The 15,592-nt window shown below is 40.9% G+C and overlaps 1 protein-coding gene across 1 annotated transcript in view; it reads right to left on the bottom strand.

Annotated features, from left to right (window-relative positions):
• LOC100560499 (unconventional myosin-X) overlaps positions 1-15,592 on the bottom strand; it is a 120,491-nt gene that overhangs the window by 82,359 nt on the left and 22,540 nt on the right. Inside the window, exons 2-3 of the mRNA XM_008111784.3 lie at positions 7,212-7,310; positions 1,037-1,195 (exon numbers count right to left, since the gene is read on the bottom strand). Of these exons, the coding sequence (XP_008109991.2) occupies positions 1,037-1,195; positions 7,212-7,310 (258 nt within the window). The remainder of the gene's footprint in view (positions 1-1,036; positions 1,196-7,211; positions 7,311-15,592) is intronic.

Consider the following 15,592-nt stretch of genomic DNA (forward strand, 5'->3'; position numbering starts at 1 on the left):
ATACAGTAGAGTCTCACTTATCCAACATAAATGGGCTGGCAGAACGTTGGATAAGCGAATATGTTGGATAATAAGGAGAGATTAAGGAGAAGACTATTACACATCAAATTAGATTATGATTTTACAAATTAAGCACCAAAACATCATGTTATACAACAAATTTGACAGAAAAAGTAGTTCAATATGCAGTAATGCTACGTAGTAATTAATATATTTACAAATTTAGCACCAAAATATCATGATGTATTGAAAACACTGACTACAAAAATGAGTTGGATAATCCAGAACGTTGGATAAACAAATGTTGGATAAGTGAGACTCTACCAGGCTGTGGCGCAGGCTGTTGAGCAACCAGCTGCAGCCGCTGCAATGAATCACTCTGACCAGGAGGTCATGAGTTCGAGGCCAGCTCGGAGCCCTGTGTTTGTCTTGTCTTTGTTCTATGTTAAGGCATTGAATGTTTGCCTTATATGTGTAATGTGATCTGCCCTGAGTCCCCTTCGGGGTGAGAAGGGCGGAATAGAAATACTGTAAATAAATAAATAAATAAATACTGTATATAGGAATGTTCAAAAAGATAATGAATTGTGGGCTGTAAAACAATCTTTGGCCAAGGAAGACAGGGAGTCTGCATCCACAGAGTAGAAAAAGAAGTGCCTTGTTATTTGATAATAAGATTTATTGCTATGCAAAACTGACTTTCTAACTTCCTTGGCTGCCCAAAATTGAGAAGATGCTTCTCAGAAACCGGGTCACTTAATTGATCATTTACTGGAATACAAGATGCATATCCTCCAGTTGCCTTAGAAACTGTTGCTATGCAACAGTCTAAGATCCACATTTCATATCAGATTTTGAAGATGTTGGGCACAGGTAAGACAGAGGAGGGAATGTGTCTCATGCCCTGTCTTGCTCTCCCAGGCAATTTTGCAAACACCTTCCTCATGTTGACCCTTCTGCCTCTTTGGGCTTCCTCTCTTAACAGTTTGGTACACATGTCAGCAAAATCCAGCATCTCCCTGCTTTGCTCACTCACATAGATGTAGTCCTGCTGATAGCGTTGGTACAGGTTGAGCAAAATGGCAGCTTCGTGCAGGTCACCCAGCGAGGACATGTCCTCCACGCCTTCGACACTCGACTGGTGCATCGGCAAAATCCTCTCTTTGGGCAGAGAGGCCCGTGAGTAGCAGAACACCTGGAGGGGAAGAAAAGGTTCGTTGAGACTAGCTATCTGTCATGGGACATCTGTTTCTTCCTATTTGACTATTCTATTTGTATACCACCAGGCAGGGCAACTTCTCTCTTTTTCTGCTGTGCTGCCCTATCCAACTCTATTTTGTTAATGGAGATTAGAACATGGATTTATATTTATACTTAAAACTAAACACTAGTTAAGGATTCCCTTCTATGTTTCCTCAGCATGGTTTTTTGGCTCAGATATCAAGACAATCTTCAATTCCTCTGTAAAGCTCTCAGAACCATATTTGAGCCATGCACTTTCGTCATACCATCATCATCACCACCCACAATTAATGTATACAACACTTCACAGAATGAAACAACAAAATGAGAGAAGCCTCATCATACATACGAGGGTTGAATGAAAAGTAATGCCTCCACCTTCATTACTTGGGTTTGGATGGGAATATTTTAATAAATCAAATGCAGAAATAATCCTTTGAAGGTGCTCTTTAACTACCACTATTCACATAATCACCAGACAATTGGATACATTTCTGCCTACGATGAACAAGTTTTCTGAAGCCATCGTGGAAGAAGTTGACACTCTGTTTCCGCAACCAGAGTCTCACAGTACCCATCGTGCACAGATCTTCCAACAGCCAAGCAAAGCAATAACGTGACCCGCACGGTCTAGTGAAATGCTGATTATGTTTGAAATTTCTCTCTGAGTGATACGACAATCATCCTGAATCAATCTGTCAGCCTTTTGCTTGTGAAACTCTGTGGTTGCTGTCACAGGACATCCAACTCTTTGTTTGTCACGCAAGTCAGATATTCCCACCTCAACATCTTTAAACTTACTCATCCAACAACACACAGTCCTCACATCAACACAATCACCATAAACAGCTTACATTCCCTGATGAATCTCCTTTGGGGTGACACCTTCTGCTGTCAAAAATTCAATGACTGCACATTGCTTAAGTCGCATTGACCAACCGTCTGCACAGGGCTCCATACTTCGCACTTTAACAACACAACCATTCAATGCTAAGGCTTCCCGCCAAATGGAACTGAACAAGCCAGTACCTGCCGCATACCAGTACTACCATCTGTTGAGGACTTAGGAAGCTGGAGGCATTACTTTTCATCCAACCCTTGTACATACAGAAATGAACAAATGACTAATACAGTTTTGTGCTTGTATTACAACTTTTAAAGGATTTTCCACCATTGCCAATACTATACTTATCTACCACCAGGCAGGGCAACTTCCTAACTGTAAGAGGTGTTAAACAGGGGAACTCTCTACCCCAGAATGTGGTGGAGGCTCCTTCTTTGGAGGCTTTTAAACAGAGGCTGGATGGCCATCTGTCAGGGGTGTGTTGAATGTAATTTTTCTACTTCTTGGCAAGGGGTTGGACTGGATGGCCCACAAAGTCTCTTCCAACTCTATTATTCTATGATTCTACTGGTTGTTGTTTTTTTGCTTTTAAGTTACTCAATAGTTTTAACATTGACAAGAATATAGCTGTCATATCTATTTAGATATTGCTACATGAACTCCATTGCCATGCTATCTAAACCCCGAAATAGCAAATTATACTGTCTATCCTCATCTCCATACCTCATAATAATAATAAAACTATCCCTCTCTATCAGGCAACCAAATTGCCACTAACACAAGCCTTCTAAAAGCCCTTCCTTTGTACCTTATTACACATGCTATACAATCTAATATGCATGTGTAGACCTATAGAGCATCATGTTGGTTACATGACCTTAGAGGTGTCTACGGACAATGCCGTCTCTTCGGCTTAGAAATGGAGATGAGCACCAACCCCCAGAGTCGGACACAATTAGATCTAATGTCAAGCGGAAACCTTTATTTTTTAAAGAGTATCACAGCTGGCACAACAGAGATATCCATTCTGGGTGGAGCTTGTGTTAGTCAAGGCCAAATTTCCTTCCATATTGAAACAGGGAATTGGAAAGTACCATATGAGTCATCTGGACCAACCCCTCCTCTTATGCAGAAATACACGGTACAACCAAAAAGATGGGACACCCAACCGCTATTTCCTTCATTCCTCTAATGAAGGTAAATCCATTAGACTCTGAGACAGTCCATTCTCTTGTTGAACAGCACTTACTATCAGGAGGCTCTTTCTTATGTTTAGGTGGAATATATATATATATATATACACTAGCTGTACCCGGCCACGCGTTGCTGTGGCGAAGTATGGAGGTATGGGAAATAAAGTATTGAGGTATTGGTGGTCGTTAAGGTAAAGGGTAAAGGTTTATCCTGACGTTAAGTCCAGTCATGTCTGACTGTGGGGGTTGGTGCTCATCTCCATTTCGAAGAGCCGGCATTGTCTGTAGACTCCTCCAAGGTCATGTGGCCGGCATGACTGCGTGGAGCGCTGTTATCTTCCCGCTGGAGCGGTGCCTATTCATCTACTCTCATTTGCATGTTTTTGAACTTTAGGGTTGGCAGAAGCTGGGGCTGACAGTGGGGGCTCTCTCCGCTCCCCCAATTCAAACCTGCGACCTTTCGGTCCAGAAGTTTAGCAGCTCAGCGCTTTAACACACTGCGCCATCAGGGGATATTATTTCCTAAAGGTTGTGAATATACAATATTCCTGTTTTTTTTGTCTGTTGGAGGCTAGTATGAATGCTGCAATTATGATTATGATTAGCATGTGATGGCCTTGCAGCTTTAAAGCCTGGCTGTTTCCTCCCTGAGTGAATTTTTTGTTGGGAGGTGTTAGCTGGCCCGGATTGTTTCCTGTCTGGAATTCCCTTGTTTTCAGAGTGGTGTTCTTTGCGATATTAATTAGATAATCTGTGGAAGAGGCCTAAGTGAAGCCTAACTCTGCCTGTCCCCTGGGGTGAGTCGATTGCTAGGAGACCAAGTGGGCGGAGCTTAGCCTTCTAACTGGCAGCAATTAGATAAAAACAATTATTCCTCTCCCTCTAATTAGGACTTTATTTTTTTTTCTTTTTGTTGTATCAACCTAGAGCCGTGGATGATGGGTTGTGTTGTCAAATTTCGAGGTTGGGGGGCCTGTAGTTTTGTTGTTTTGTCCGCTGCCCTGATGCCATCACTCTTTTATATATATAGATATATGCAATTTGAATCCACTAGTCTAGTCTACCCCTAAAGCAGCAGAAAACAAACTTACTCCCTTTTCCATGTGACATCCTTTCAAAGAGTTAAAGATCTCAGTCTTCTATACTCACAAGATAGACATACCCAGTTCCCTCAACCATTCCTCATAGTAGCCAGATCTCCAACCATCTTCCTCTGGACACATTCCAGCTTGTTAATGTGTCCTTCTTAAACAGTGGTGCCCAGAATTGGACACAATATTCCAAGTGAGGATTGACCAGTGCTGAAATAGTCTGGTACTATAATCAAGTTGAGGCAACCTAGAATAGGCATGCTTTCAACACATTCATTGGGAATGCCAAGCAATGGGAAGGTTTAGTGTTTCCCTTCCTTGTAAAGATCATTCCCATTGTCATATGGTGCTATTAAATTTTCCTTTAAGCTTAACAGTGGGGAGTGATTATCTTTACCACAATCACAGAAGGGAAAGTTAAACCTTCCCTCTCTTCAGGATCTCACTTGATCAGCAGGAAACACAGGAGCAGTAGGAAAAGAAGTCTGGTGTTCCTGATTCAATTAAAGTTCAGTAATGCACATTACTGATGCATTCCCCACAGAGCAGCTGGACGCCACAAGGGTGAGGGGAAACTCCTGGAAGTGCAGCTCCAGTGGGATGAAGGCTTTCAAAGCTTTCTTTCTATAACTGGGAAGAAGCTTCTTGTCTACACACAGAGAGGTGTTCTGACTCCTTCCTACTATCCTACCTTCCTGTCCTTCTCCCCCTTGCTCCACCCTTTCATCTTTGTATAATTTCCAAAAGGGAGAAACTGAGCAATCACTCAGCAGTAGAGAAGGAAGAGCACAATTCCCCTCCACCACAGACTCCTTATATTGTTAATCACCACCTGCCCACCATATCTACAGCAGGGTTTCTGAAGTTGCTCAGGAGTTACAGTAAAGATATATATGAAAGTGTGGCGCCCCCAGTGGCGCAGCGGATTAAACCACTGAGCTGCTGAACTTGATGACTGAAAGGTTGGCGGTTCAAATCCAGGGAGCAGGTTGAGCTCCCGCTGTTAGCCCTAGCTTCTGCCAATTTAGCAGTTCAAAAACATGCAAACATGCAAATGTGAGTAGATCAATAGGTGCTGCTCCAGCGGGAAGGTAATGGCACTCCATGCAGTCATGCCAGCCACATGACCTAGGAGGTGTCTACGGACAACGTCAGCTCTTTGGCTTAGAAATGGAGATGAGCACAACTAGACTTACGAGTAATATCAGGGGAAAACCTTTACCTTTACCTATATATGAATGTATGAGGTTTTTCCCAATATTCTTAGCTTCAAGGTAGTATGGACAGGAGTCAGCACCTTGAAATCAGAAGTTATTACACATGATCTATATCTTATGTAATGTGATCTAAAAGCTATACACCAGAAAAGCATCCTGGGCATATTGCAATTTGCACTTTGCTGCGGTTTCTGAGCACTCTTCAAGAGCAGCCCCAGTAAGAGCACACAGCAGCAATCTAATCTGGTAGCGACTAAATATCACTTGTAGCCAGATACACCTTCACACTTTTAAGCGTTGGAGTAAAAAAAGTATGTGTGAGAAGCAATTCTCAAAAGCACCATCGCAAGTCATGATGCTTTGCCTGTATGTTTAATTATGTACTAATAGCTGCTAAAGCTAATATTTACTTGAAACGAAGTAGAGGCAGTCTCCGAGTAACAAACATCAAACTTACAAAGAACGGGGATGAGACAATAAAAAGTGCCCAACGGAAGGGAAATTCACTTCTGAAAGAGTTATCATGGGGAAAAGGTGTCTCCATTGAAGCTTTATCACCAATCCTTGTTTACACAACAATCTTTCAAAATCCAATTATCACAGGGACAGAAAGTGAGGTGAAATCTTTTGAACAGGGGACAGACAGCAAAACAAACACCACAGGAGTGTTAACCTTTCAGTGTACTATCCAAAGCCTATATATGTGTGTGTGTGTATGTGTGTACACATATACATATATACACACACATGACTGAAATTACATTTAAAAAATATACCTATTCTGATTTACATACAAATTCAACTCATAAACAAACCTACAGAACCTATCTTGTTCGTCACTTGGGGACTGCTTATACAGCCCTGTATCTGTTTTTAACAACTGAGACTCTGTTGTGGTGATTGGTGCATGTTATAAAGTAACGGATCTCAACCAAAAGATATTGTCCATTTGCTAACAGATTCAAGCACTTTCCCAACAAGGATATTTATTTATTTATTACAGGCATTTATACCCCGCCCTTCTCCCCGAGGGGACTCAGAGCGGCTTACATTCTGCCACGAGGGCCAGCAACAAGTATACTATAAAACAAAACAATTAAAACATGATAAAAAGTATACAAAAATTAAAATGCTGCAAGGCAGCGATATTGCACCATATACCTCCCTCCCACATAGAGCAAAATGTGGGGGAAAGGAAGTAGAAATGCACAGATGCATAACATTACTACAGGGAATATCACCAATTTTAGTCTTCGGCAGCTTCAGAAAAGTGTGAATTGCCTGCCTACTGCTAGTTTCAATGCCCCAGACCTATTTCGGTTGCACCTACTTTTCTTTAGCATTTACCTGCTCAGTAGCTTTGTCACGATGACAAAGAGGACTACATTCACTCTAGAAAACCAATTTGCAAGTCTTAAAGGAGGGCAAGCCCTTGAGAAAGAAATAACTGCCCAGTCACAGAACAGGCTCCAGATTTGTAATGTGTGATCCTCAGCAATCTGAAGTGTTGTGTGTTACAGATGGGTCCCTGGCACTGGCTCGGTTATATTTAGCACAGACATACAAGGGAACTATCCCAGAATGCTTTTTCCAGTGGGTTATGGAAATCTGCTATCTCACTTACCTCACCATAGTCTGACGTGAAGAGTACGGACCCATCGGCCAAACAACCAACTGTGCAAGGCTGCAACTGGTTCTGCTCCTGCAGCCACACGCGGGTCCCCTGAAAGGCACAGCAAGAGTCAGGGCATACATTCTGCATCAGGTCACATTTTTACATTTATTTACATAAGAGCCCCCCAGTAGCGCAGTGAGTTAAACCATTGTGCCAGCAGGACTGATGACTTGAAGGTTGGGTTGCTGACCTGAAGATTGACAGTTCAAATCCAACCTGGGGAGAGCATGGATGAGCTCCCTCTATCAGCTCCAGCTCCATGCGGGGACATGAGAGAAGCCTCCCACAAAGATAGTAAAAACATCAAAAACATCCAGGCAATGTCCCCTGGGCAACTTTCTTGCAGACGGCCAATTCTTTCACACAAGAAGCGACTTGCAGTTTCTCAAGTCGCTCCTGACACGGGAAAAAAATTACATATCTGCATGCTGTCTGAGATCATAATATTTCAGGGCAGCATACCAGTAACGGCGCTCCATGCAGTCATGCCGGCCACATGACCTTGAAGGTGTCTATGGACAACGCCGGCTCTTCAGCTTAGAAATGGAGATGAGCACCAACCCCTAGAGTCAGGGGAAACTTTTACCTTTACTTATACCAGTAAAATCAACTGAAAACCATTTAGAACAACGTAAGAAATTAAAGCAATTGAGAAAAAAAGCAAACTACTTAATGGCATCTTAATCAAATCAGCAATTGAAACAAATTCAGGGGGCATCTCCGCTCCTTCATGTGGCTTTCTATTGTGCCCCACCACCAACCAGAGCAAAAGTGGTACAACTGAATCATTTTAGGATTCAATGGTCTTGGGAGTGGGAAGTGGAAGAAGAGACAGCGGATAATTCTGCACAGGAATTCAGTCACAGAGAATGCTGACACCTTTTATCTTCTCTCCACCCATCATAATTAAACTGATATATTTAATTTAACAAAGCAGATGTATTCCTGTGCATTACTTCATTAATAGAAACTGAAACTTTACTACCAAAGGCAGAAATAACACGAAAATAACAGGACAAGTTCCTCTTCTTTCTTTCCCCATAAAAAGAACAGTTCAACACATTTCAGTAAATGTTTTAAATAAAACTAAAAAAAACTACACATGTGATAGGTCGGATAAACCTTGTATAAAGCAATGAAAAAACATCCTACCCCTACTACTGATCACTTAAAAGCTTTTTAAAAAATTGATCCTTTCTTTTTTTCTTTCTTTCATTAGCTTCTAATATAATCCTTATTTTGGTGGCTAAGATGACAGATTTGGGTTTTTTAAAAATCATGATGGGTGCTGCTAGTAAGCTAGGCTTATCTGCTGTTTCCTTTTCTCTATTTGCTGTTCAGCAAAGGATTCTGGGGTCAGCTGCTGTATCCTTTGCCTGGAGTAGAGAGGTACAAACAGCTCCAATAGGTTCAACCAGAGTAAAATTCTTTCTCAGCTCAAGCTTCATTGCATTGTTTGGTGCAAAGATGCTGCAGCAACCAAAAAGTATGGCAGGCTAAAACCATTTTATTCAGGTAGGAGTTTAAAGAACAAGGTTTTAAAGATCAAGTTAGGGGGTACTATGGTTTTAGCTTTGAATATGTTTTAAATCAGTCTTTATGAAATTTAACTGTGAATGTTTTAATACCATTGATATTTAATTCAGTTTTAATGTTTGTATATTTGTGGATTTTAAATTGTATTGAAATACTTTTAATGTAAGCTGCTTTGAGTCTCCTTTGTGTAGAGAAAAAGTGGAGTATAAATAAACAGACTAATAATAATAATAATAATAATAATAATAATAATAATAATAATAATGGAGCCGCAGTAGCACAACAGGTTAAACCCTTGTGCTGGCTGGACTGCTGACCTGCAGGTTGGGTTACTGACCTGAAGGTTGCTGTTTCGAATCTGCGAGATGGGGTGAGCTCCCATCTGTCAGCTCTAGCTTGCGGAGACATGAGAAAAGCCTCACAGAAGGATGGTAACACATCCTGGGCAACGTCTCTGTAGACAGCCAATTCTCTCACACCAGAAGCAACTTGCAGTATGTTCTCAAGTCGCTTCTGACATGATACAATAAATTAATAATGATGATGATAATAATAATGATGATGATGATGATGATGATGATAATGTTTTACTTCATCTTCTGTCATCATCTTCCCGATGACAAAATGGCAAAAAAATCCAAGAGAGGATGAGAGGGAAAACAGAACTAGGCAGGCATAAAAAGACTTTATAAAAAGGAGCATCACTGTCAGAGACTTTATTGAGGTATGTCTGAAATTGCTTCTACATTCCTATTCTTTTAGAGCAAGCAAGAAAAAACACCACTTGTCAACCTTTAAAATATAGGTTTGACATTTTAAACTGAATTAATAGCACCGTTGTGACTGCAGAAACTAAAACAGAATTTGCTTCTGCTGCCTAGTTGACTAAACTCATTTACTTGTGAAGCAGCACTTTATAATAGAAAAATACAATATATATTCTAACTGTCAAAGCAATGAAATGATGAGCATCTGCAATGATGCACGTGTCCAGTGGGCTGTTCCTAGATTTCAAAATAGGTTGACAAAAAGAGGATGAAAGGATGCTACAGTGAACAGTATCAGTTCTACTGGGAACCAGTGCTGGTGTCAGATCTGTTTGCTTTTGTCTGTGATCATTGGGGGTCAGGAACCCCTGGTGGTGCAATGGGTTCAACACTTGTGCCGGCAGGACTGCTGACCAAATGGTCGGCGGTTCAAATGTGGGGAGAGTTCCCGTCTGTCAGCTCCAGCTTCCCATGCGAGGACATGAGAGAAGCCTCCCACAGGATGGTAAAACATCAAACATCCGGGCATCCTCTGGGCAACATCCTTGCAGACGGCAAATTCTCACACACCAGAAGCGACTTGCAGTTTCTCAAGTTGCGCCTGACGTGAAAAGAAAATTGAGCAGTGTGGGGCTTTGGCCTTCTCTCTGAAAATCTAGCAGCCAGATTTTAGACCTAGATGTCTTATCACTTTCTCAACCTTTTTCACCTGATGGAACCCATGAAATAATGTCCAGCTCTCAGGGAATCTTGCATAAAGTTCTATACACATTAAAAGCTCTTATAATATCCATTTATTTTTTAAATTGCAGTCTCTTGCAGAACCCCTAGTGACTTCTCATAGGATTCTAGGGCTCCAAGGGACCTTAAGTGAGAAGCTCTGCTTTAGTCTCTTTTTGAAAAATACAATTTGGCAAAGTTACCCCCAGAACTCCAGCAAGCAGGAGCTCCTGGGGTGGAAAGGGTTGAAGTATGAAAAGTGACCTCCAGTTTCTTGTGAAAGTACTTGGGAAACAAGGCAAAACAGGTTAAAACAGACAAAAACTAACAAAGCTGGGACTGCCTACCTCCATGTGGTTCCCAATTTGTTTCTTATAAAATGGAAAATGACATGCAGCAGGGGATGGGGCTTTTCTTTTTTCTGGAAGGAGAGGACAATAACTAGAGCTGGTGATGTACTTAAAGCCAAGAAAAGGAACAGAATTGACTGAAAGATATGACTGCCTTGCAGAACCAGAGAGAAATGTGTGGGTGGGAAAGTGGGTTGGGGTTGAGAAAATTTGGAACAGAAAAGCAGAAACTAGAGGAAAAGCTTTAAAAAGCCCTCCCCATTCCCGGATCGCCACCAAATTATATGGCTTCAGGCAGAGTCACGGAGAGACAGTGACCTATATATGATTCACTGAAAGGATTTTAAAAGTTAAATGTGGGAAGATTTAATATCTGGTATGACAGGGTGGCCATAAGTCAACAGGCAACTTGAAGGCACACATACACAGACGGTGAATATCATCATCAAAACCACACCCAGCTTTGCCTGTCCTCCAAGGAGATTTTGAAGTGAGGCTTCCCTTTATGGGAAATCTAAAGGATTGCAAAAGCTGCAGTGGTTATCAGTAGGAGGGCAGCGTGGGCAAGGGGTTAGTTGAGAGCTAGGAGGCTATTGGGCCAGTAATGGCCAGGAACTGCACTGTGCCTGCATGCTTTATTTATGCATTTCCGTGGTGGTTTTAACTGATGTTTGCTCTTCATTGCATGACAAGATCCACCGCAAGACAACTCTCCTGAAGTGGCCTCTGGGTCTTGCAAAATTCTGGAGTTTCAGGGAATCCTGACTCAGAGTTAAAATGCATGCAAAAAGAGATTGCTCAGCAGCCATTGTTTTTCCCTACTGGAACTGGAAAACGGGCAGGGGGAAATGTTATTTTTTCCTCTCAAAACACTGGTTCCGATTTGGTATCTTTACTCTGTTTTTGCAACATATACTTACTGGTAATTGTTTTGTAAATACTTTTCATTATGTCGATTAACTGACATTGTAAAATTGTTCAAGGCAGAGCTTGGAAATATAGTAGAGTCTCACTTATCCAACCTTCACTCATCCGATGTTCTGTATTATCCAATGCAGTCTGCCTTCAAAGGATTGAACTTTTACGTATTTAATTTCCGACAATGTTGTTACTGTAAGTTCATTTTATGCAATTCTATCTTTATTAGTAGTCAATTTTTTAGGAGTCAATGTTTTTGTAGTCAATGTTTTCAATACATTCAATAAATTTATAAATACAGTAATTGCTACATAATGATACCGAGTATTGAACTGTTTCTTTTTTGTCGATTTGTTGTAAAACACGATGTTTTGGTGCTTAATTTGTAAAATGATAATGTAATTTGTTTTTTAATGGGATTTTCCTTGATCCCTCCTTACTATTCAACATTTTCGCTTATCCAACGTTCGGCCGGCCCATTTATATTGGATAAGGGAGACTACAATAGCCAGCCCCCCACATCTGCAAGTTTCATTGCTGTGGATTTGATCACTCACCAATTAAATTAATATGTTGTCTCTAGGAAACTTTAGGTCCTCCAACATGACTCTAGTGGATGTTGCACTGGAGGATCTAGAGTAGAGCTTTCCGAACATTTCATATTGGTGACACACTTATGACACAGTAATTCAATTTTACTAGCAAATGAGAAGGTAAACCAACCCCTTAGAAGAGATATAGACACATACATAAGTTGTAATAATGAAATGTACTTTTAAATATATATGACTGAGGCCTTATTTCATTAAATTTGGGGGTTTCCTATTACATTCATGAGACACACCAACACATTGCAGCTGACACACCAATGTGTTGCAACAGAGAGTTTGGAAAACTTTGACCTAGAGATTCCTACAAAGGAGTTCTTTCACATAAAAAACAAGGTTTTTTATTTGTAGTTTTTCCACTTTGTGGAGATCCTGCTCACCGAATCCCAGTGAATGTGGAGGGCTGACTGTATTGCTTTTTGAAATATTTTAACTTTCTGAATCTTCCAGATAGAGGACTTTGGAAACTGAAGTCCAAAACAGTAACATTTCTGATCTCTGACAAAGTGTCTGAAACATAAGAAACTGCCTTATAACAATGCAGGTTGAGTATCCTTTTTCTGGAAATCCAAAATAATCCAAAATAGTCCACATGGATGACTGAGATAATGACCCCTTTGATTTTTGATGGTTCAACGTAAACTCTGTTGCATGCACAAAATTATTTAAAAAATATTGCATAAAATTATTTTCAGACTATGAGTACAAGATGTATATGACACATAAATGAATTTTGTGTTCAGACTTGGATCCCATCTCATTATGTATGTATATGCAAATATAGCCATTCCAAAATCTTGGGGGGGGGGGGGAGTCTGAAATCCAACACGGTTGTAGTTCCAACCATTTTTGATACAGGATACTCGACCTATATTGTCTATTTTGATTGGCAGCGGCTATCATCCAATTTTTCTTTCAAGAAGAAACTGTGGTCTGAACCCAAACCAGAAGTGATGCCAGCACAACAAACTCCCACTTAAATAATACCTTCTTGGGTTTTTTAAATGCAAACAATATAGCAGGAGTTTCACAACCTTGATCATTTCCCTGCTTTCTGTCATCCTGGAAGTTCCATCACTTCCTGGCCCAACACTGACCATGTACTTTGGGTATGCAGATTTCACCACCTTCCCTTGCACTGTCACACTTATACACATATCCTGCTTGGCAGACATTATCTTACAGTGAATGTGCCTCAGTTTCCCCTTATGCATTTAATTGTTGTTTCTCTTTTCTATGTGATTTGTAGCCAGTACCAGGCAAAATGTGAGTGCAAAGGAGTGTGTTTCAATCTATTGTTCAAATAAAACCAAATGTCTCCTTGTTGCAGCCATCATTCCTCCAAGAGTTTTCTGCATTCAATTTCATTTCATTCTTAAGTAATTGATGTTCTTTTTAGTGGAACTTGGGTCTTCTCCAGAGAAGGAGGCCAAATGCATAGGCAGGTTTTGGTGCTGTAGTTCTCTGGTCTCTTTAAAATTATGCTAATTGGATTTCGGCAGTCCTAGACTATTTTCTGGCATATCATTGACCAACTGCAATATGGTATTCCCAATGTCTACGGAGTATTTTTTTTTTTTACTGTCCAGACTTTAGACATATATGGTGATCTAAGTGATGAGTGAATCTGCTTTTTAAACCAGCGTGGTCCAATCTTTAGTTACCGGAGGCCCAATCAAACTTTAGTATAGGAATGTGAGGGTCAGACACATTCCAGAAAGAAAAGAATTACAGCAGTAAGAAGGGTAAATGATTTTTTTCAAGTGTTAAATTCAAATATTTTTCCAGTAAGAAGGGCAAGGGCCAACAAAAATGAATTGGTGGGCCGCATGCAGCCCATGGGCTATAGGTTGGACCACATTGCTTTAAACCACAGGGCACTCCAGCAAACCCTATCTCAGTTTAAAAAAAAAAAAGGTTGGAAGACCCCTAATGCAAATAGAAGAAAAAGCTATAAACACCCTTCTACAAAATAGAACAAGTATATGGAAGAGGTACCATAGCCAACACTGTGAAAATGCATGCTTCTTTAGGCCAGTCTGGAAGAGCCCTTACGCTCACAGGATTGCAAGCTTGCAATGCAATGGACCTTACTGTGAACAAACCCTTTTCCTTTCCTTCTTTTCATATCTTTAGGATACAACCTATATGGTCACATTCTTTTCTGGAGCTTAAACTGGGGTGTTTATATGGTGTGGGGAAAACCAGGCACTCGCCCCTGCATCCCAGAGCTTAATATTCTTTGTTTATGTTAATTGTAATGCATTGCTTAAGTATGCTTAGGTTATGAAAGGACAAAAGTTGGGCAGCAAATAAATGGAGTTGACAATGTTTCTAATTTTTTTATTGTATCAGAAGTGACTTGAGAACATACTGCAAGTCACTTCTGGTGTGAGAGAATTAGCCATCTACAGAGACATTGCCCAGGGGATGTCAGGATGTGTTACTGGGAGGCTTCTCTCATGCCCCTGTAAGCTAGAGCTGACAGACAGAAGCTCACCCCGTCTCATGGATTTCAGGTCAACAACCCAACCTTTAGGTCAGCAGTTCACAAGGGTTTAATCCATTGCGCCACTGCGGCTTCTTGTTTCCAATGATTCCTTGGGATATTCCTACCAGTCTCAAATGGCACCAATCACCATATTAAGACCATCTCCTAATTGTGATTTCTCCATGGAGAACATACAAATCTTAACAGATTTGGCCAAGGACTACGAGAAACAGGAATTTGATCCCTTCACTACTGCTTTGGGTATCAGAAATCTGTGTAAGAATAATATGCGAAAGGGTAGGACAACGTTTGGCATCATGTGTCTACAAAGAATGGAGAACCAGGACCTGTGATATAATCGCCATGTATCATCAGCTAGCCTTGTTCCTGGCCTCAGCATTGGGGGAGGCCTATAGCCTTTAGATTAGGCTTGAATCAGGTTTCAACAAATGCATTTTCTGATTGATCCAGGGGATCATGAATAAGTGATGCATACATATAAACAGAAATTAGCTAATGGAAGCAGAAACAAGAGCACCATGAGAGGGAAGCGCATCCACTAGACCTACCAGAGAAAAGAGGTTATCTGATCAGTCCCTGAGGAAGAAGGGGGAGAGGAGGGAATCAATCATGGCTTTTATAAAGGAAGGCCATGTAAAACTCAGCTGAGGACTTTCATTGATAGTCTTGAATGACAATGTATTTTTTCTTTCTACCACAGCTCAATTTCAAGCTTGGCTTCTTGATTTTCAGCAGCTATCCTCCTGCTAGTAATGCTGCTTTGAAACCTCAGCTCAAGTGCTTCCTCTCTGCATAAGCAACCACTGTCTTCCTTCTCTGAAGTGTCAGAATGCTTCTCGCTTTCCCAACTCCAAATGGACTCATTAGCACCTTCAGAGCAACAGCAGTAAGTTGACAAGAGCATGGAGCAATCAGAAGT

Source organism: Anolis carolinensis, chromosome 1 (assembly GCF_035594765.1).
Source record: "Anolis carolinensis isolate JA03-04 chromosome 1, rAnoCar3.1.pri, whole genome shotgun sequence".
Taxonomy (NCBI): domain Eukaryota; kingdom Metazoa; phylum Chordata; class Lepidosauria; order Squamata; family Dactyloidae; genus Anolis; species Anolis carolinensis.